The sequence below is a fragment of the Mesitornis unicolor genome, unplaced genomic scaffold (assembly GCF_000695765.1).
Source record: "Mesitornis unicolor isolate BGI_N332 unplaced genomic scaffold, ASM69576v1 scaffold18131, whole genome shotgun sequence".
Taxonomy (NCBI): Eukaryota; Metazoa; Chordata; class Aves; order Mesitornithiformes; family Mesitornithidae; genus Mesitornis; species Mesitornis unicolor.
The window spans coordinates 1,110-25,040 of record NW_010164638.1 but is presented as its reverse complement, the minus strand read 5'-3'; the positions used below and the strand labels follow the sequence as shown (position 1 = coordinate 25,040).

At 43.0% G+C, this 23,931-nt stretch overlaps 1 protein-coding gene across 1 annotated transcript in view; it reads right to left on the bottom strand.

Annotated features, from left to right (window-relative positions):
* LOC104548381 (phosphoinositide 3-kinase adapter protein 1-like) overlaps positions 1–19,494 on the bottom strand; it is a gene marked incomplete at both ends in the record, with an annotated part of 19,824 nt that extends 330 nt beyond the window's left edge. Inside the window, 3 exons of the mRNA XM_010194386.1 lie at positions 1,360–1,504; positions 2,222–2,370; positions 19,078–19,494. Coding sequence (XP_010192688.1) covers positions 1,360–1,504; positions 2,222–2,370; positions 19,078–19,494 — 711 coding nt within the window. The remainder of the gene's footprint in view (positions 1–1,359; positions 1,505–2,221; positions 2,371–19,077) is intronic.
* Between the last annotated feature and the right edge of the window lie 4,437 nt (positions 19,495–23,931).

Sequence of the window (23,931 nt, the reverse complement as noted above, 5' to 3'; positions counted from 1 at the left end):
GAAAGCCCTTTGGAACTACCTTCTTCATAGCCATGTCAATGCACATCACCTGTGACCTGCTAGGTCCTCTGATAACAGTAGTCCGGACCACTAAGGTTAATAGTATACCACCTCAAACTAGAAAGCCTCACATCTCTCTATCCTTGGGCTTTCTCTGGAGTAGTCTCTAAATCATGCTACAGAATACAAGAGCTGGGAAAGAAGGGGAGAGAAACCAGATAAGTCACTAGGGATTTTGCAACCACTGACAGCCTCGTAAGTCTCTGAATGAAATCAACTTAAAAGAATTCCAGCTTTGCAACTTTACCCACGTACAGGATTTCTCTCCTACTTGCACCTTGGTAGTTTCTTGATGTTTTGTCCAGTGCACATTCATAGGTCTGAACTGTTTTTTGAAACACAAATCTTTTGAATTCCACTGAAATTAATCTTTCCCCATATATATGCTTGGCTGTGAACAACTCAGGAAATGATTAAATAGATCCACACAAAATGGATTAAAAATATTTTTTTCTTACTGTTAGAAACTGTAGGGCTTACACGGCTGTAACACTCCATCAGTGTGAAGGACATGTTTATAATTCAAAGTGCAAGTTAGTTTCCAGGACCACGTTTAAATTATAAGTCTTAATTTAAGACAGATTAAATTGAACATTTTTATGTGAGTAAGGTCACCTTCTTTAAATCAGTCTACTTCACTGACTTCATGGGAGTTGCTATAATGACTATTAGTCTCTATTCTCAGAGCTGGCACAATGACTCTTCAAGACTAAAGTAGACTAAATAAAATAATGCTAGGAAACTACTATCAATCTGTAAGGCTCTGAGGTCTTGCCCCTAATGTTTAGTGAACCTAAAGTTTAGATAACCTACAGTTTTGTAAATGCAAATACGTAGAGTGACAGAACATATGTAAATGAAAAGGCAAGCCGGGATGAATGGTTTCAGCTCTGATCACAGAATTATCATCACACATTAAGCACATGCTGTTACAGTCATGCAATTATTTACTGGCACTTACCTTCTCTTGGTGCCCTGCCAATGCTAACGTGGCAGTGCTTAAAACACACAGTTAAGTTCAAAGTGCTTTACAAGCTGCAATCTGCTCTCAGAACTCCCAGAAAGGAGTTTCCACGCTGCAACCCTGCCACTGCTGAGGGGAAAACAGAGCCCCCAAGCAGCAGTCTATCTCAGTTCTTCATCACAAAAGTATCACAGATGAGAATGCAAGTTCAAGATTTCCTGCCCTTAAGTTTTCCTGCATTGCAACTTTTACCCTTATCCCTCTGGCGCTTCTCAGGACAAGGAGGCTGAGATAGAAAGAAAGCAATGGGGGAAGAAAATCTCAACCCAGCTTACTTGGAGCCTCCACAGAAATTGTGTACTCATTTTCCATCTTAGCCAGCACACGCACAGACGACGCATTCTCTGGAGAGAATTCAACTTCAGTTCTCACTTCGCCATCTAGCTTGCATTTCATGATAATGTAAACTGTTGTGTGCACCTAAAAGAAAAGGCATTACAATATACAGGTTTGCAATATAAGGAAACTTACTTTGTTACATTCGTTTTCTAGGGATTTTGTTCTCATTACAAGTAACACACAAATTATCATCTGTCATTTTCATGGTCCTGAATGGTGTTCAGGAGTATCTTCCAGTCATAAAATAACTGGGCAGGTGGCTTCTGTTACAGCTTGCACCAGCATAGATACATGCTTTAAACTGATAAAACTCCAGGTTTATCAGCTAGATTTAGAAACTGATTAAAGCTAGATTTATAAAATGATTTAGTTTCAACTCTATCAGTCTCTTCCCTCAAGCAGCTCAGCCCTGTTCTGAACAGAAACAAAGGAAGAAACTTAGACTTTTTCCATCTGAGGGGAAGCTATACGAAGAAATGCTGGTTTTCAGACAGGAAGGCATGATACAAGCTCTTTAGAGTCACTTGCACGACATGCACCAGAATTGTCCTGTTAGACTGCACCCAGGCTGTGGAGTTCATTGGTTCATTACAATCAGCTTACTGCACTTGCTAGCTCTAAATCTCACCAGAATGGAAAGTGGGAAATCAAAGGCATGAACCTGCCTCACAGGACAAAAGACAAGCACCTATGGTAATAAGACTATCTGTCATTAGTGCATAAGTCCATTACAGAGCAGCATAATGGGTTGCACCAGCCCATAGTAAGAATGTAGCCCAAGGAGTGGACACACAGTACCCCACACCGTATGCGGTCAGGCTGCACCACTGGATGCTCTCCAGTGCTCTTGTATGATCCATGTTCTTCACTCATGGCAAGTCTGCAGGAATAAACTGGGTTCTTCTCGTCTTCTGTTTCTGTATCAGTCACAGAGTCACAGCCTGAGTCTAAAATAAAACATAGAGAGTCCTGTTACATCACTCCCCTTTGCTGAAAAGGTGGTAACTAACACACATCCATCCTGAGAAACTGTCAGGGAGATAGCCGGGTGGAAATTGCTATTATTCTCAAAGTAATGCTCAGAAAAGAGGATCCAGTTGAAGAAAAGGAAGCTACAGAGCTTCCTCTATTTTTTCCCTGAAGAGGACTGCTGGGGAACATTCACAAAGACGCAAAAGTGCTGGAGTAGCACTGTACAAGCTTACAAGCAAATAATGCCACTCTTTGCCAAGATGGATAGTCTCTTCTCATGTTAGATAGGAAAATTAGTATGTCAATGTCTGATATAAGAATGATTGGCAACAGGACTCATCTGACACAGCTGCACTCTGAGTGCGTTGTAGGATAGGCAGCAGCCTTTAGTCCTCCTCTCATAAAGAAAATTAATAAAACCAATTTTTCTTTCATCTCAGTAGTATCTTTAGTTTTCTGGATCATGCTTATGTTGCTCACCCCAACTCCCAATTTCATTGTGTCCACAAAATACAACATGAGGTAGTAGTCTGAAGAGATCCTGTGCCTTGAGCAAGAACCAGAAGCTCCTGAATCTATACAAAAGTGAAATGGAAATGTACCAGAGCCTTTGCATTGCAGAATAGCAACACTCTACCCAAACAGACCCAAGAGTAGAAGTAAACATGTGAAACCCTACAATCTGCATACACAAAACAATGTTCTCATTTCTCTTTCCCAGTAAAATCATGGATGTTGGTAAAAGAGCAAACAAACTGAACTGGTATCACTGGCTGCAAAAAAAACCCCACAGCAACCTAGCAAGAATGAAACCAGATTACAGGTCTCCTACCCCTGCCACGAAATACTTTTCCCAACTAGAGAAAGAAACAACAGATGATTGTATAGATATCTACTCAGTAGAGAGCACTTTCTTATCTAGTTTCTATCTCTTGACTCACACCTTTTTTTTCCCCTGGGGAAAACATGAGATGAAAGTCACTGACTTCCCCTTGTTAGAAGACCAGTATGAATCCTTAAAACTATCTCCCATGGCCAAAATTTCCCAAGCCTTGGAAAACTGTGGAGTAGAACGAGGGGGAATGGTTTTCAGCTGAGTAGATTTAGACTAGATATTAGGAAGAACTTCTTTACTGTGAGGGTGGTGAGGAACTGGCACAGGTTGCCCAGGGAAGGTGTGGATGCCCCTTTCCTGGAAGAGTTCAAGGCCAGGTTGGACAGGGCTTTGGGCAACCTGGGCTGGTGGGAGGTGTCCCTGCCCATGGCAGGGGGTTGGACTGGATGATCTTTAAGGTCCCTTCCAACCTAAACCATTCTGTGATTCTATGATTTTCAAAGTTATTTGTTATTTACTACATACTGTAAAACACATCTGTAAAGAGCAGTATAAATTATTTACTAGATAAAATCTCAGATTTGGACTGGCACTTTTTATTAGTCAGAAACATTCTACTTAAAATGCTCAGTCCTAATGAGAAAGACCTAAGCAACCAACCACACTGTCTAACCAGTGCACCCATACAGTGAAGATGCCAACAGTTTAGGTTTTACTCAGAATTCTCCCACCTCTGGGTACATCAAGTTTCCACAAATCAAGAGAGCCAAAGTTATTAAAGCAGGCTTCAATTAATAGTACATGTCCTGCTAGTTTCAAACAGCGAAGCTGGAAGTCAGTCAGGAATTCAAATTTAGACTTCTTCATTATTGTTACCAAAGACTTAAACTTAGGATACTTGAAATTCTTTTTAATGCACTTAAAAAAATATTCTATACATTTAAATGGGATTTCATTAACTATACGAATGCAAATTTGCTTTCAGGATACAAGTTTTAAGCCACAAAATCTTAGCAAAATCATTCAGCTGAAATTTTTGTCATGAATAGTGGTACACATACACTCAACTTTAAGTATGTGAATCATTCCACGTTGTAAGCAAGCCTACTCACATGAGTAAAAGTAGATTGGTGCTTTAATGTTTACTGTAGAAAGAGTAGAGTGAAAAAACTACAGCTCTGTAAAGTTCAAGTAAGGCATCACTACCAACACTGACATTTCTTAAACAAACCTAGAACAGTACATGTAATTTCGCAAAGATTTTAATACTGCACCTACACAAATGTGCAGATTTGACTAAGAAACTACTTTGACACAAGGCTACGTACTGAAGGTGGTCTTTGGATTTTCAGACAGCAGTACTAAGTATCATAGAAATAGACTGAGGTTTTAAATTCCTTAACTATTTTAATTGATACTGTCCAAAGTCATCAGCTGCAAAAGCCAGATTCCAGGTTTGGGAATTCTTGTCTTAGGGAAAGGTGGACTACTCCCACCTGACAGTGCCAGGCTGCCCAGCTGCATAGGAAAAAATGAAGCACTGGTCCCACATCCTTCCCTTGCATGACAGCTATCACGTCAGGCGTTTGGCATATGCAGAGCAAGACATCACATCTTTTGGGGAGGAGGAGAACAGGCAACTCTTACTAGAACAGTGTCTTTACAGTCTCTGTTGGTTATTTCCAATGTGACTAAATCAGAAAGACTAAGCTCACCGCAGATAAGAGAGAGCCAATGATGACCAAAGTACAGCAAAGCAACATTGTTCCTGCAACACACGCACAAACTGACACTTGCCAACATCCTGATCGTAAGGGCATCATCCCCACCCCAACACAGAAACATTAGTGTGGTAATTTGTATTCACTTGCCCAACATAAGGTCAATCGCAGAGGAAATTTAAACCTAAAGCTGTAGATCCCGGCTACATCTACAGTAAGCAGGGATAAGAAGGGAGCCAGAAGAGAACAAGCCCCTCTGCTTTGCTGATGTTATTTGATACTAGAAACAAAGTAACAAATAAAAAAATAACTTGAGCTTTTAAGAAGTTCTGGCATTGCCTGATCTTGTCTTGCACTTCCGCATTCTTATAACAGGGTTGACTGCCAGGAGGACATATGTAAGAAGGGAGCTGTTAGGTAATACGGGAATAAGCAAGCAGTGTTAATCAGTAATTGGATTAACAGCTGACAGAACAGGCACTTGGAGTTTCGGCTATCAGTTATTCATCTGGTTTCTTCATTCAGAAAATTCTGAATTTGCAAGTTACCAACTTCCCACATAAGCAGCAAAGCGATGGGCATCTTGCAAGTTCCAGTCACGTGCTACTGACTTGTGAGCATGCAAGCACTGGAAGAGGAAACCATCCCATTACATTTGATAATATCCATGCTCCAAAGGGACACGTTAGATCAGGCTTCCCACTCAATAAGATACTGGAGTAATGACAACCTATTTGCATATACAGATTCAGCAATTACATGATTCTGATAATACCCCAGGCTAGAGAGGCTATCACCGAGGAGATGAACAGACTCATTAGAAAGTTAAGCGAATACCTGAATTGAACTTCTCCATGAGCAGCTGCTGTAGGTCAACAGCTCGTGGTTGCTCTGTCTTGACTGGAGGTCCTTTCTGTTCCCCTTTAAATTAAGACTACCTCAGCTTGACAGTCTGTGAAATACTTGCGAGAACAGCAGCAAGGGGAGGAGATGCGGTCCAAGACACCCAACCACATTTCCCCTTGAAGAACGTGCCCTGCCTCAGGAAGCATCAGTAGCTGAGCTACAGAGAGCCACCCTGTGTTGGCTCCTTCTTTCCTGCCCTGCCAGGCTCCCTGTGCAGCTACCCTGCAGAAACTCTCCCCCAGGAAAAGCCCAGGGAAAATGTAGGCATGGGCAGACATCTCACAAGCCATTTAGCAGCTTTAGAAACTAAAATGAAGCAGCCAGTTATTTTTACCTGCTGCTGTACAGCGCACACAGCTCGGTCTGTCATCCATTTCCTCCTGGCTAAGCTGGCAGGCTATCAGGATGGAGCTGACGGCTGTGGTTTCTCAGAAGTCAGCCCTTGCACCACAGGACACGTGAATGCTCAGAAAGAGTCAGCAGCCTGTCCAGACCACTCTGGCATGCAGATATTAATGCTAATGGCACAACCGGGCAACAGCTTGTCCTAGAGGTTCTGCACGTGCGGACTACACCCTCACCAGTATCTGTGAGCACTTCCCACTCCGTCCATCGACCAGCTCACCAGCTGAGACTGCCAGCTTTCACAAGGCCTCGGACTTTCACCTCAGTACACCCAGATCAAGAGGGAAGGCCCTCAAAGAGAGCTCCTGCTATCAACCTAAAGCTTGCAACTGGCCAGCCTCCTTTTCCAAGTGCAAGCAAGGACATTAAGTCTCCCAGAGCAAATTAAGAGCCTTAAGTCTCTCCAGCTGCATTTGCCAGAAGCAGGCAGACTACTGATAAAGCAGTCAGGGAAAGCAAGGGAAGTTATCTTTCATCACGCTAACCTCAGAGCCCCTGCTTCACCAAGGAGATGCATGCTCAGCAGTGAAACATCCCATGCTAACCCCTCAGAACTGGGTTACACTGCAATGTTCCCCCTTTCAACAGTGGAGAGAAGCATGCAGAAAAGCAGCAGGCGAGAAGAAAAAAACACAAGAAAAATATAAGACTTTGTAAAACTGTCCATAAATAAAGTATGGGACATCTCCCCCTTCCCTCCAAACCCCTCACCCCAAGCAGCTCATTGACAAGCGTAGCACCTAAAACCAGATTTTCAGTCCTACAAAGGAAACGGTCACGTTTCATTTGCCCTGTAAAGCTGGAAGTTACAATAAATTAGTTCTCATTCTCCACCAAGGAAACAAGCTGAATTTTACTATGCCAAGTTTCGCTTGAGCCAGCACACGTGCACACACGCTTGTGCACCTCTTAAGAAAGTTGTATCATTATGAAGAACACAACCAGGTTTTGAGACCACATCTGCAATATTGTGTTCAATTCTGGGCCCCTCAGTTCAAGAAGGACAGGAAACTGCTTGAAAGAGTCCAGCACAGAGCCACAAAGATGATGGAGGGAGTGGAGCATCTCTCTTATGAGAAGCAGCTGAGGGAGCTGGGTCTCTTTAGCTTGGAGAAGAGGAGACTGAGGGGAGACCTCATTAATGTTTATAAATATTTAAAGGGTGAGTGTCAGAAGGAAGGAGCCAGGCTCTGCTCTGTGATAGCCAATGACAGGACAAGGGGCAATGGGATCAAGCTGAAGCACAGGAGGTTCCATGCGAACATGAGGAAAAACTTTTTTCCTGTGAGGGTGACAGAGCACTGAACAGGCTGCCCAGAGAGGTTGTGGAGTCTCCTTCTCTGCAGACATTCAAAACCCGCCTGGACGTGTTCCTGTGTAACCTGGTCTGGGTGATCCTGCTCTGGCAGGGGTTGGACTGGATGAGCTTTCGAGGTCCCTTCCAACTCCCAATATTCTGTGATTCTGTGAAGAGACCTTGATTTGTTGACGCCAAATTGTGAGAAGCCAAAAGGTACAGTTTTTACCTTTGTAGCCTAAGACAATGTATCACTTTAATACTCAAAAACAGATATTACTCCACAGTTCCTCTATAAAGCACAACTCATCCAAACTTCAGGGAGCAAGTTTCCTTTGTTTTATTTTAGAACTATGGACATGTAACTGAAAGGTGAAAAATGTCTTGGCAGTGGAGTGCAAGAGGCTTTCATGCTCTTCATGAAAATTTAACCCAAGTGAATAAATCTGTTCACTTTTCTTGATCAGTGTTCCCAAATGCTGCTTCCATGTTATTTTTCTAATTTCATTTTTGAAACAAAAAGGATTTGGAGAAAGCCGAGTCACCAAAAATTATTTACAGTGTCAAGGGCAACTCCATGTCACTCCTTTAAATACTGGAAGGTAAGGATGAGAAAGTGGCCAATAAATATCATAGCTGGGTTGCAGGAACAGGAAACTCAGCATATAGTTTGGAGAACAGTGAGGTTAAGAAAGGAAAGTCAGAAAAGCCATAGAACTGGAGAGGACACAGAAGCGAAAGCAAGAAGAAAAAAATATGAAAAAAGAGACATTATAAAAGAGTGGTAAAATAAAAACCTCAAGCAGATGGGGAATTGGCAGAGAACAGGAAGGTAACCCACAGGATCCAAGGATTCTGTGGGAATATTCCAGTTTACAGACAAATGTCATCAGTAACTGCCGGCTGCTTGGGCTGGGCTCAGTTTTTCATGATTCCTGGCACTCATTACTCACGTCAGATCAAAAATGGGACTGAGAAGGCAAAGTTAGCTGTGAAGCCACTGCGATCAGACTGATACATATAACCATCACACCTCATGTAAGAATTCCTGATGTGCAGAAGCACGGGTAGGAATCCCACATGGGAAGTCCATCCTGCATTAGCAGTGGATGGAACTGGGAATTAGATTAATATGCCACTGGAATTCTTGTCATGGATACAGTGCCACACAGGTAACAGCTGGGAAACTGCCCACTGCACTCCATCTGTCCCAGCAACACTCCTCAGCCTCCTCTGCCTTCACTTCACATGAATATCGGACAGGCTCTTATAGTTCAGTTTGGGATCACTGGTCTGCAGCCCCCTCTTCCTCAGTAGCTCAGGAAGCTATGCCCTTGGTCTATAATGCTACAGGTTGCATGAAAGCACCATTCACAAAGATCTTAGCATAGGGAAGTTTCACATAATTTCCCCAGGATGACAAGACAACACTCAGTAATCCCATCACAGATTAAAGAGGAAATTGCAATTTGTGACATCCTGCAAAACTCTTTCAAAGTTACAGCTCTTGTTCATTCACCAGCAGCCCTGAGCTGAGAGTACGAACTTCAATGTAAAGACTGGATGCACCAGAGACAACAGTGACTCTTACAGCTGCAAAATGCAAGACCTCAAGGAAAGCACACAGTCTCAATCCAGGATGGGTTTTCCTTCTACCGCTGTAACAAACAGGTGTTCCCCAAATACAAACCCCTCAAAATATTCTGAGATGATGCCAAATTCTGCACTTAGAAACCACATCAGATGGCCCTGCACAGTCCTGGAGAAGAAATGTCTTCTTCAATTACCTAAAAAAGGACATAGAGTACCAACAGTGTTTCTACAACACTTACTTGTCCAGAAAAGACATTCTCAGCTCAAATGCACACCTCACTCCAGAGAGTTACCTGGCTTAGTGAGTCTGTTGAACTGCAAAATAAATAAATAAATATGTGCATTCATCTGGGGGCAGATGTTCACAACAGAAAGAGCTATAGCAGTTTAAAATACAACTGCATCCCTCTTTCCTCTTCTTGTCTTTACTTTCACCAGAGGCTATGGCCCACGCAGCAGAACCAGCGGAAAAAAGCACATGTTCGGCTGTGTCAGCAAGACGCAGGACCAGGATCTATGCTTCAGCAGCTGACGACGGGGGTGTAGTAAGCTGAGCTGCCACTCCCTGAACTGCAGGGTGAGGAGGAACGTTTATACATTTCACTCGTATCTACTGCAAAGACAGTAGCTGCCAACTCAGGGGTGAAATGCAGAGTAGTCCCCCTTGTAACACAGAGAGAACACAGTTTACCTGACGATGCCTAGAGCATGCTACAAATGCAAAGTGTACTTAGCTTGTAGCTCTTTCACTAAGGTTCAAGTAAACATGTACCACGCTATACCTGCCTAAAGCTAAAAGCATGTTCTGGCCACCCAGATAACAGACACTGAACACAACCAAAATCTCCAGAAAGAGGGGCTGGAATAGCTCACTTCAACCACCTGTACCAAGAAAAGACAACACATACTGACACAGCGGATGCGTGGCTGATGATTTTTGAGGGTGCCAAGAATCACACTATACCCATCACCGATTCAAGTCTTCCTAAGTAACCACATGCAAGAAACATGAACATCCAACTTGCTGATTCATTCTCTCTCCTCTTGCAGTATCTGCTTGGTTCAATTTAAGCACAATGCATGCACTTACATGACAGAAAAGACTGTCCACACAAAAGCCCACAAAGCTGGAATTCCACCTAAGAGAGCTGGGTAGCCGCTTTGGAAACATCCCACCAGGAGATGGGATGACTGTTTGACTGAAGGTGTGGTTCTAGAAGTGGCTTTGGCATATCTAAGGCCACATTACCACTGAAAGGGCAGTCCTGTCTGTGTCTCTTGGAGAGAATACCACCTTTGGAGTCCAATGCTACAGCAGATCTTCCAGCCAGATGAAAGGTGGAGAATGAGGAAGATCACTCTCTTTTGCAGAAGTCCATGCTAAGGTCAGCCTCTGCCACAAAATAAACTTCCCCCTGGAAAACCTAAGATCCACTTATTTGCAAAAGTCACTTTTGCAGAACACGCCAAGAGTTTTCTCTGGTAACAACAAACATGAAAATCCTACAAAATGCAACTCTAAAAGCAAAACAACTGTCCAAGCGCACAACAAACCTGAAGTCTGTTCCACACATCTTTTCAGACCTGCTCTGCAAAGCGTATCTGGTTTGACCACACACTTCTAGAAAGATCTTGCAGAAATTATTTCAGCTGTTCCAAATCTGGAAGAAGCCATCAGTGATGGTCACAGGGTTCTTATTTTAAGCAAGGGTTTTAAAGCCTTGCAGTTCACATTGATACTTAGAATTAGGCATAGTCCCTACCTTAAAGCAACCTGTGGTGCGATTATCAGAACCATAAGCTACAGAAAAATATGACTAGTGTTTGCAATGTGCATAAAGTCTATTATAGTCTGATGCTTCATAACCACACCTGTTCCTGTACTTTATTAGTTCTGGGCTATCATTTCCTGGTCTCTGCCTAGAAAGCTGGCATGCACCTATGCTAGCACTGCTTGAATCTCACACTGTCATGAAAGACAAGCTGCAAAGTATTGCTTTTAATGTGCATAAACTGGGACTTCATGAAGCACCTTGATGACAAACAATGCATCCATCTCGCAGCTGGGAAGACTACTTCAACTGCTCAATCCTGTTTGCTACAGATGGATAAGGACATTCACACATTCCTCTCTATATCACTTGGGGGCTTAGTTAAGTTTTCTCTGATGGCTTTAACCAGCTCTCTGAAGTCTCTGCATTTCCAGCATCAGTCATTTATAACCACACCAGCATCTGCAAGGCAGTGCATGCTATGAGTATGTTCTCTCAAGCTTAACTCCTGTGCAAGAGCGTCACAGTTTTCTCTCCTTGACAGGCAGTGAGAACCAGCCAGGCTGCAGAACTCCCATATAATGAAGCAGACTCTCATTGCACCCAAAGGGCTGACTAATACCTCACCTGTTCCTCTTCAAAGAGCAGGGTCAAAAAAGCTTCTCTTCTGTTTCAATATAATATAACAGAGAAAAACATAGTTTTAAGAATTCACTTAATTTTGCCTCTTCAAAGAAGGAAAGAAAAGGAGAAAGGGAGGACTGAGTACAGCAGAAAATGATGATGCCTCTTGTCTTCAAGGCCACTCCAATAAGCTGGCAGAAATAAATGCTGGATGTAATTCTCTGAGATAGGACTACTCAGAACATATTCCTCTGCAGAGCACGGAGACCCAGAAGTAAACACTAAATGGTCCCCAGCTTCACAGTTCTCTCTCTCTTTAGGTTTGTACATTGATTTCTGTCCCTTCCTACCTCCAGCTTGCTTTCTTTACAGTACTTCTGATATCCAAACAGACTCTGAAGATGCAAGCAGAGATCAAAAACTTGGCACAGGAATCCACATCCAATCTGCAGTTTCTAGAGCCTCCTAAAGGTCAAATGGCTCTCGAAGAGAATGGCAGTTACACACATGGGACTGGAAACTCTTCAAGAACATTGTGAGGATGTGGGACCATAGTACAAGGGCTTGAAGAGAGCAGCTGGTGAGGAAAATACAATGCTAGGATCTCATGCAGAGAAGTAAAGAGACTCCAACAGCGCTAGAGGAACATCTCAGTAAGTTAAAGCAGCTTGTGGACAAATCTCAGTTCATGGAGAGCCTCAGAGATACAGTATTGGCTCTCTAGCAATAAACCAGGTCCCAAAGCACCATTTTTTGTAAAGCCAAAGATTAAGGAGATAGTGAGTAAGGCATTGAACTGATGTTGCTTCCTGATCCTTCTCCAAGATAACCAGGGACATCAAATTAACTTGCAGAATTCTTTTTGGCTGTTTTATTTCCAGGATGTATCCTTTAAGGGGATGGCAGAACGTCAGCATAAAGTAGTTGGCCACGTCATGTCTCTTCCTAGCAGGATTACTTTCTGCATCCAATGCTCCTCAATGGCCATGCTCTATGAATTTTAACAAGCAGCACAGGAAAGAGCTGCTACAGCATTCAGATCTTGGTCTGCCTCCACACACAACAGCAAACTCCACAGGCACTGGAAATCACACTACAGCACTCCCTCTTACAGGAAGATGTTCCCATACGGGACAGAATGGACCTATGGGGAGGGAGGTCGCAGTTCCTGGTGTATAGCATCCCCCTCACTACTGCCTCACCCGCAAGTCTCAGTGATAGGCTGACAGAGTACAAACAGAAACAGACGCCGCACAACAGGTACAGTAGCTGCTACTGTCAAAGGAAGAGTTACCAATGCCACTGTACAGTACAAAGCACCCACACCGCAATGAATTGTTGTAGTAGGCACCTGAGATAAGATCACCACTGTCCTATGTTAAACTGTGCAGCTCTGTTACTGTCTGGTGGCTTTTGTGGTTTCAAGTGAAAAGCTGCCCTTTAAAGTATTCAACGTGAGTTAGGCAGAGGATACAAAGGAATGGGTGTTCAAACTCATCCACAAAAGCCACAGAGCATTCTTCTAGGTTATGGTATTTGCTTTGCCATACTTGAGATGTCCTGAGGAACAAGGGTAACATACCAGATATCACTGGATTTCACTGTGCCTGTGTCCTGACATAGTTGTACAGTAAAGCAGAAGGTCACAAGTGCATCAAGGCACATTGTTGGAGCAATGAAATGAACAAACTCTGACACCCTTCCACAAAAACACTATTGGCCATTGAGGCACTCCACGAAAAAGCTGTCTTTCTGCAGAAATGTTGAGATACATAACAAATAGGAATTTATGTATCACCACTAAACAGATCATCTACCATTAACCCCCTAAAGTAGCAGGAGAGGAGCTTCTGCCAAACTTTAAAATTTACTGAATTTAGGGCTCTAGCCCTAAATGGCAGTGATGGGCAAAAATTAGCAATCCAATAATTACAGAAGTGTCAGGCTGAAGGGAATCTCCCATGTAACCATCACTTCAACCCCCTGGGCTGAGACACACTTGAGATTATCGTAGACATCTGTCCAACCTGACCCCAAACTCCAAGCATATTCCAAGGTTATTTTATCTTTACAGCTTGAATCCAGCACAGGACCACAAAGCTGATTAAAGGACCACAGCATTTTTCACATAAGGAGAGGCTGCAAGAGCTGGGACCCTTCAGCCCAGAGAAGAGAAGACGCGGGGGGGGGTTTAATAAATGTTTAACAGATAGGAGGAAATGAAAAAGAGGGAGCCAGACCCTTCTCTGTAGTACCCACTAAGAGGACAAGAGGCAACAAGCACACATGAACAAACACATGAAATTCCAACCGAACACAAGAAAACAGTTACTCTGAAGGTGGTCAAACACTGGAACAGGTTGCTCAGAGAGGCTGTGATGTCTCCATCTGTAGAGACATTCAAATCACGACTGGACATGGCTTCGGACAACCTGCTTTACCTGACCATGCTTGAGTAGGGAGATTGGTTTAGATGATCTCATGAGGTCCCCTCCAACTTGAACAATTCTGTGAGACGCTCTCAAGTTTCATTCATAGTTTCACCAGTGCAACAGAAGAAAGCCAGGAAGTTAATTTAATTCCTTGACAAGTACAGGAGGGAGAAAGGTAACAGCTTATGCTGTTTCTGTTATGCCATCTCTCTACTAACAAAGCTCACTGCCTTGGTCTCTGGCATCTCTCAATGAGCCCTTCACTATGTGGAACAACATTCCAGCTCTTCCTCATCTACAGAGCTCCAGTAAAATTCTCATCTTCCTTCAAGCAGCCCACTGTCCTCCATATTCACCAGGTTTTCTTGTACTCACTTCTGACCCTCCTATTTCACAAGAAGATGGCTGGTACCGATCTTATTTCTTGTCTGCTCCACTGCACGAGCTTTTCTCAGCTGAGGCTGCACTTGTCCTTCAACAGCATGCTTCACAGCCTCTGTTACACTCAGTTATCACCTTAGCAATCTCAGGCAGATGTTGACTTCCCTGGGTTTTTCCCTGCAAGTGTTTGCTTGGGTACAGAAAGTTCAAAGCCACTGAGTAATTAGTAAATGGTTTGGAAACATCAACTTTTAAAGCAGTAAATTTGACATTTTTCAAGACAACATAGGTAGGGGCTGAAATAAACTGGAGAACTTGAAGTGTTCATAATACAAAACAGATGTCAACTGAGCTTTGACAACACAGGAGGAAGAGAAATGTCACTGACTCAAACTGTGCAGCACAGGCTCTCAGCTGCCCAATGTACACAGCACAGCATGGTGTGGTGTCAGAAGTCAGACATGAGGGCTTAAGTAGCAGGTTGGTCACTGCATCCTGCCTGTACCCTGCCAGACCTGAGCTGGCTTGTACAGTACCATCCTGAGTATTTTCATGTCCTTAGCACAGTTATTGCATAGCCTGAAAAACTGCCCTGCAGATAACAAGAGCGTCTGCAAATGGAAACCTGAAAGACATCTGTAGTTTGACAGGACTGAGAAACTGTAGAAATAAAAAAGCCCCATCTACAAGAACACAAGGGTCAGTGTAGCACAGTTAGTTGTCAACAAGGCTATATCAGCACTTCCTCATTTCTGAATTCATACTAAACTAATAGAAATTAAAATAGCTTTCAGTGTGTGATGTCTGAGGGCGTCATGTTCCCATGATGCACTAAGCAAACCACTGCCTTAGCAGCTGTACTAGAGGCAACAGCACAGCCTGAGTAGAGGCAGGGTGCAGGCTTTGGAGAGGTATTTGCCCCTGCCCTGTGTCATATGCTCTGCTAGCTCAGCATTCAGCTATTAGGAAGCTGAAGCTTGTTCATTTTTGTATCAGGCTGAGTTTTTCAATGTGTGCTGACGCTGCTGTTAGAAGTACTGCTGGACACGTGTTCACGACGAGAGCAGTACTTCCCAGAGGAAGACACCCAGACAAATAATTTCAAACACGATCATAAACTTTCTCTGCTAAGTGCTGTAAAAATTGAGGGCTGCCTTACTCAGGAAAAGCTCAGTCTGCTGTAGAGAACGGACTTAACTGAGACCTTCTAAGAGCTCCTGACTTCAAAGCCTTCATCTAAACTCTTAATAGTGAAGTCCAGGGAGCAGAGCACAGGCTATGTTTCTCTGTGGGAGAGGTCTGCTGTCAAAAACACTCTTACTTTAAGGAACTTCTGCTGGGGTTGGCTGCAATCAATCTGTAAGGCAGATGCTATTTTTTTTCTTACCAACCAAGAAGAAAGTTTTCACAGTTTCACCCAAAAGGGAACTATGAACACCTGGGGTTATCTTCTCTTCAGAGGAAGCATCAGAACATTTGCATTTCAGGCCATTCACAAAACTTGGCCTGTAGAATCACATAATGGAAGAGGTCACCTCGCCATTTTTTTCCCCACACAGAGGCAGGATCCAATACATTCATCCAAATATCTTTGCCATGTAACCAGCCTATCTTAAGTAGCTTCTTCCTTCACAAGAGTCAGAGTGGCAGCTATGGCTTGCCTTGGCAACAGCTCTGATGTGCACAAAGGAACAGCCTGACATTACTCTTGCATGCAGCTGATAGCTCACATCAGGTAGGGCTCCTGTAACAGTACCACAAGTCCAGAAATTCTGAATCTCTGTGCACCAAACTATTCACAAAATGCTACAGCAGACTCCACAGCAAATTAGTTTTGTTCTATCTCATTTCTTCTCTCATTTTCTACGTATACTGAGGTCAGTTTGAGGTCAATGTATGCCAGTTAAAGTGAGAAAACAGAAAATAAGCAGGTTTTTTGGCTATGTAGAAACAACAACAAAAATCCAAAGCACGATCTCCCTTTCGAAACAGCACTTGCATAAAGCTAAAGCACAGAGTTTTTCAGCACATGCTAACTTTCAGCACAGATGACACCTATGGAGAAAGACTCCACGTCCAACTGCGAAAGTCAGATGGTAGTGCCTTATCCCAAAGAAGTTTTGCCATAGATGTATAGCAGTGAGCCTGCTAAACAGCCAGGCACACAAGACACATTTCCCTGGGCTGCTTAGACAGACAGTGCAGTGCTACCATTAAGAATCACCTCTGCTCCCTCCCAGAGTAGGCCCTGAGAAGTACTGGCAAGATCCAGCACCCAGGTACCCCAGGCACAGCCCCTGGTGGCGTGCCAAGGAGCAGCCAGCTGTACACAGAGAGAGCTAGTTCACCTGTGGGGAACCACTTGTTGAAGCAGAGAAAGAGAGCCAGGACAGCCTAATACAATTCATTGGCTGTATCCAACATCAAAGGGAGCAGAGGCTGCTCTTTAGTTGACAAGGCTCTACATTCAGCACACCACTGCCACCAGATACACTTTCCCAGCATAAAAATCAGATTTTGGGTGCTTACCCTTGACAAACACAGCTTATCACCATAGAGAGAAGCAGTTGATCCAGAGTGGTTTCTAGCTGATCCATTCCCATGCCCATCCACTTTCCCTTCATCCCAAATTCTCTTTGATTTTCAATGCACCCAAAACAAGCAAGATGGGTGAAAGTGTCTCACTAGTAGGGATCCACTTGGCTATGTGAAACCTCCCACTACAGCCAGTTCATCTAATACAGGACAGAGACACTCGTCCTTCCCACTCCACTGGCGGCCCAGGAAGCATGAGCCTGTCTTCTGCCTCGTGTTGTGCTTTGTGCATTCAGAATGCAGCAAGTCAGAAGAGACTGGCAAGAGCTTGCTCTAGGAAGAGATTGCAGAATCAACATCCCTTTGTACTCTCACACCCTCTTCAGCTACACGAGAACTTACTCCTACTCTGGCCTGAAATAACTGACAGTTGTCAAACATGCTGAGTAAAGACCATTAGTAATCCAGGGAGATGTTGTTTAAACTTCCCTATCTTTGACTAGCATATTTAAAATCAGTAAAATACTGGTGCCATGCTCTAGACCCAAGTCTGGAGGAAAACAGTAACTAAAGTTTTACTTTTGCCAGAAAGTGTCAGAAAATCTAATTAAATCTCTAGTCAGCTTTATTTTTCAGAGTGCAAAAGCTCAGCCGCTGTTTTCTGTCTTCTTCCCGAAGAAGGCTTCCTGAAGGTTGAAAGTAAAGCAGCCAGACCACTTTAGCCCTAGGTTATCCATTGGGAAACCAAGACATTTTAAGGACGTTTGAAAGGGAGATGCAAACTTTAGTTTATACAGGCTTCTAAAAGGCATCAAGAAACATCTGTTGTGACCTGGTTACCTGAGAATGTCATCTTCAGTGCAGTCCTTAAGTCATCTTTTTTCAAGGGACTGTTTTGGCCAAGATCACGTGTTTCAAAATTTAGTTTTACTGTGATAAATTTCTCATCATGATTATTGCTGTTGTTAATCTGGCATAAAGCACCTTTATGCATACAACACCAGACACACTAGAAGACTGCACTGCCTCATTTATGGCACTAAACACAGATAAATCTTAATCCAAGATGCAACCACAAGACTCCAATCCTGCAAAGGCTGACAAAGGACACTATAACCCCAAGTATGGCAGTGTCGTAAAAACATCTTGACCAGCACAACTCCCTGGAGCTCTGCACTTTCACTTCAACAGAAACTATGAGAAAGGATTACCACACGCTCCTGTAGAGCTTGGGAAAGTAAAAATTAAATTAAAACTCAGTACATTTGGCTTCTGTAGCCTCCAGCTATTAATACTTCTGTGCTAGTAAGTTCTCTGTGCTTGTTATGAGGTGATCAGTTGCAAATTGACTGGGTTATTTTTAAGGCCATCAGTGGAATTCTCCAATTATTCTCTGCCATTCCATCACAGGTAACAAGCTGATCTGTTGGCAGGATGGTTATATCTCTGACTTTAGGCCCAGCACTAAAGGATGAAGCCAGGCTCTTCTCAGTGACAAACAATGATAGGACAAGGGGTAACGGACACAAGCTGGAACACAGGAGGTTCCACTTAAATTTGAGAAGAAACTTCTTCTCAGTGAGGGTGACAGAGCACTGGACCAGGCTGCCCAGAGAGGTTGTGGAGTCTCCTTCTCTGCAGACATTCAAAACCCGCCTGGACGCCTTCCTGTGTAACCTCATCTACGTGTTCCTGCTCCGGCAGGGGGATTGGACTGGATGAGCTTTTGAGGTCCCTTCCAATCCCTAACGTTCTGTGATTCTGTGTAATACATTGTAGACAACCTTATTTTGGTTCTGGTATGACAGAAATGTAACTCTAAAAGAAAACATAATTTTCTATCAATTTGGGCCAATAAACTGCAGGGCACAATATTTACAGGCAGAAATTTAAAGATATTCAGTTGTTAGTTTTGATTTGCATTCAAAACCAGGCACATAACGTCCAAATTCAGAAGTTCTCTGTGAGTCACTGGTAACCTCTCCTGAATTACGGATCAATTGAACAGGCATAGAAAAATTAGCTTGCAAAACTTCCTAGCTTACAAGGGTTGTGAAATTTGCTCCAGTTTTCTATTTCGGTAAAACATGTTACCAGTGTTAAAATAAGGATAAACAACATCGGCTATCTCCCTCCTCCAACCTCGTACCAGGAAGCGCAACTCCACGACTGCTATCTTACCTTCTGAAATAGCCTTCTGGACAGCTGCAAGGTAAGCATCGGGCTCATCATCATTTGTGAGTTCTTGCCATTGAGACCAGTCCTGGAAAAAGGTCAAATAGTCGTCACAGTCTGTAACACCGCAGAACAGCTTGACTACTTTGTACGGGGGCCATAAAGCTTCCTGAAGGCTCTGAAGGATGGAAGGGATATAAAAACTCTCCACCAGCTCAGCAGATAGCAAAAGGATGATGCTCCGACTTCTCTTGAACAGGTCCAGCTCCTGGTGGGAGATGGCAGACTTGCCTTCCAGCTGGTAGCTCAGAATTCGATGTTTTCGAACATGCCGAGTAAAGAGGAAGAGGTTCTGGAGGTACTGACACCATTCAGCAGCGTCACTTGCATAGACAATCAGCACATCATATCCTCCAGGGGTTCCTGTACAGGTGCGAGATGATCACAAGGAGGAGGATTAAATTCAAAGCAAGAACAGACTCACATCTCTGCAGCAAAAAATCCACAGGGCTGTCCCCGTAATTCATGTCAGAAGCTCCAAAGCACTTCAACAGAACAGCAGACACATCCAAAGTGAGGCGTTCACAGCCACAGAGCAATTCTGAGTGGTTGAACTCCTAGTTGCGCATTTACCCCACTAAAATTTAAGTAGTTTTTTTAATTCTCAAAAACCTTCCTATGAAAGGAATTTCCTATGTCGTTTCAAGTGAAACAAGCAACATGTGGAGATTTACAAATTTAAAGCATGCTGATAGGAAAAACATCCACAAAAACCCAACCATCAAAACAAACTAGCTTGAAAACAGGAGTTCACCTTTGCATGTTAAGTGAAATAATTTTAGGCAACTATAGGGTCTCTGCAACACAACTGCAGACCATTACATGCTCAAGCAGAGTGCACGCTAAATAGCACATCTAAAATAAGAAAGGCCTTGATTTAAATGAGATCCCACAAGGTTTACAGGAAGTTATATGGCTTCCACAGTGTTAGACATTTGCTCTCATTGCAACAGAAAGCAAACTGCCCGCAAAGTATATGGTCAAGTGAAGTGTATGCCAGTCCCAGTGCTCGCAGCGCAGCAGTTCTGTCATTCAGGCTTCAGACACTTTGCAAGCCTGTCTTAAGAGGCCTTCATCCAGAAATGTCATACAAAGGTTTCTGAATCATTTTGGAATGACAAACCCTCTCTTCAGAGGAAAAGAATTAATACAATAGTGGTCACCATAACAGAGCCTAAAATATGCTCAAACTTGAATTATTCCATAATTCTCTAGAGACAGCTTCTGCCTACAAGCTCCTGCATTTCTGTGGTCTAGAATGAAAGCACTTTTAAAACTGTTTCCAGTTTGCTAAGATGACCACACAGACTGAACCAATGATGACATGACGCAGTGCTCATCCACTAATAGCAAGTCTAAATTTAATTTTCCCTTTCACTTGTGAAGAAATTTGCCCAAATTTGAGTATTGTGGTTCTGGTCCCATGGCAAATTTCAGTGCTAAGCATTTCAAATCTTATCGGCAAACTGTCTTCTTCTAATTCCAGTTTGACTCTTCAAAAGTGTCAACCTTTCAAACCCATCCATCCAGAAGCAAGCAAACAAAGGTAGATTTTTCTAACTAAAGTGGAAGGCAATGCCTAAAATCTGGCACACCAAAAAGAGCATCTGCAGAGAGTGAACTTACCAGAAATAAGGATGACAGTTTTGCAGCCACCTTATTAATATTCAACCAAGATTAAATAGCCTCCAAAAACTCCAGCTTCCCCAGAACCTTCATTAAGAAATAAGGCTGAATTATGTCTAGGCTGCGGTACATCCCAGCACTAAACCACAGAATTATCAACTTTAAATCGTAGTTAAGCAGAAGTGGTACCGTTGAGAAGTAAAGTGGGGAGATGTGGCCTGCGCTCAACCAATAGCATTATAGTTACCTGCAAAAATGGGAAGTCTCTAGCAGTAAAAGGATAATGTCCTGGCTATGGAAAATACGGACACTACAGTTCAGCAGTATTCACTAGCACAGCTGCAGGTTTCTGTGTGAATACAGCTCATGAATCCCAGGGGGAGGCTTGTAGGAGAGAGCATTCTCAATGGAGGAGATCCGGCAAACTCATGAAGCATACAAACAGACCCAAAGCCTTGGGACCCGTGAGCTAAAAGTGCAGAACTGCTGTGAAAAAATACGGCTTTGACACCAGTGAGAACACCACCAAAATATTGCTTTTGGCTGACCACCACCTGACAAAGGCGACAGAATCACATGAGCAGAAACAGGAAAAGCAGTTGTTTCATTCTAGAAAGGGAGGAGGAGAGACTTCTGCTTCCAGTGCCACATAATGGTTTATATGCAGTACAGTGGGAAAGGACAGCACAACTCTCTGCTGAGAACAGAGCCCATGCGCTACAGCACAGCCAGCTGAGCTCGACCTCAGCAGATAGGACACAACACAGCAACTTTCTGAGGTATGCCCAGGGCTCCTGAAGTCCTATGCTGGTGCCCTCTGGGAGAAGTCCTACCTCCAGACTCTGGGGAAAGTGGCAGTGGCCTTCAGGGCATTTTAACATTCTGTAAAATGGAACACCTCATCCGACCGTGCATTTTTAAAAAGAGTGCAGCTTCCACAACTAAACCTGTGAGCAAACAGGCCCGTTTCCAGTCCTTCAATGAAAGGAAGCAGCTGTGCTTGGAGAGGACGCAGGGTGGGGGTGTCACTGCATGGCACTGTAATGGGCACTAAAGAGAAGTCTCTCTTCTCCAATACGTAGGCAAAAGATGCAACCTTCACAGACTCTCTGCAAGTTCCCTGCCAGCATTCATAACCCCTGAGACAACATCACCCAGAGCAGTGTAGCCTGTGCACCCAGTAGGAAGGAACTTCATTTAGTGTTTAGGAAAGGTATTGATTCCCTAGATAGCACTTACTCTACCAGCACGGCATTCCCCTTAACAGACCCGTGCCAGCTTTCCCCAGGCCCTCTTACCTCAACTCCGATAGCCTTTTACCCTTCTAGGATAAACTGAGGAACAATGCTTTTAAAAGGAGAACTGAGAAATAAAATTACTGACTCCACTTTTAGAACCAAGGAAACTCTCTATGTTCGTACGCAACAATACTGGAACTGGGTCTTGAAGAGCTAAATAAGCTTAAGTCAGCAACAGGACTGTTTCAACGGAAACAAAAATCTAGAAACAGTTTCAATTGCAATGTTCCCTTTTAAAAGAAGGATGACACAGGACTTGCTTTCCTGGATCATGCTATTATTTGTCTAAACAAATACCTCCTTTTGCAGCACCAACTACTGTTCAGTCCTTAGGGAAAAGTGTCATAAATGGAGAACAGAGAAAGTTTGGGGGAGTTTTTACTGCAGTTCTTCACACATCAGTTACAGAAAGACTCACAGAGCACTCTTCAAAGCACAGTGTAAACTCTGCCTGTTGTACACATACCAGGAAACCTCTCGATGAACATTTTATTTCTTTAAATTCTGACCTTAGATGGATGTTTTGACAATGCATACAACAGGCTGGTTTTGGAAAAACAAACACAAGGAAGCCTTCAATTCAAGTAAGTAAGTACTGTATGAACAGTAAGAGCAAGACAAAGAAAGATTTGTGCCAGCCAACCATTAAAAAAAAAATCTTTCATGCTCTCAAGTGTAATCTAGTCTAAATTTTAACAATACCTGGTTTCTGCATTCCTAAACTTAGGGTATAAAAGTGAGTTGTCTTCTGTTTACAAAATGTCAGCACTATTAATAATATTGCATGGCATGTTTAACAGTTTATTTCATTGAAAAACATCCCAGTGCAGTACTGCTGCGGTTTGCAACAATAAAACTCAACCTTCGGATTCCTTTCCAGCTGTAACTGCCTCTTCAGCGCCTAGTGGCACACTCCACTATACAGCAATGATAAAAGACCGATGAGATTACAAACCAGTATTGTAGAAATGCCGAAGACCTCAAATTGAGGTGGAAGGCTCACAGACTAAATAGCACGGAGACAGAACATGATGCAAAGCTTTTCCTAGCTTATAAACTACACACAGAATGGAAGGGGATGAAGCAATTCAAAGTCACAGAAGACAGGAAAGAGAATAAAAGTATCCTATAATGATGGACAACATCATGCCTTCTTAGTCCCTCTCTGAGAAGCAAACAAATCAGGCTCATCTTCAGACCATGTTTGGGATAGTAAGGTGACAATCTTTGAGTTCAGAGCAAACATGGGACAGTGGCTTATGATCATATCGTAAGGTTCTGATTATCACTGAAATAACTAAAGAATACTGCAGAAAGCTGGCAGCTTTCTGGCCAGCTGTAGCTAAGACTACATCTTGCTCCCTAACACTTCCCAAATTTGAATCAGATGTCATCAACTATTATTACCTATTATTTCATTCTACAAGCCAAAATGTTTGGATTTTTTTTCAATTTACAGATCATAAATAGTTTTCTATTGTACTTGTGAGTTTCATAAAGCAAATTCAGGGCCTCTAATAATACACAGCTTTTCTGTGTCACATTTCACATCCCTCTCCTAAGTAGACAATGACTTCTCATTGTCTATATAGTAAAAAACTAACAGACAAAATCATTACTCCAACTCGGGTGACCATATGCAGTGGCAAGTAAATCTATTTTCACCTGCTAGACAAAATGCACCTCAAATTCTGACTAAATGAAGAAGTGCTACATAGCCTATCATCAGTTTGCGCTGGGACTCACGTATGAGGGATACATGAATATGGCAGTCCAAAATATCAATCCTTGATAGAGAGGAATCCACTTCCTATGAGAGACAATTGGCTATGATATAAATAAAATCCAACACAGGGTGTCTTAATAATAAATGTTT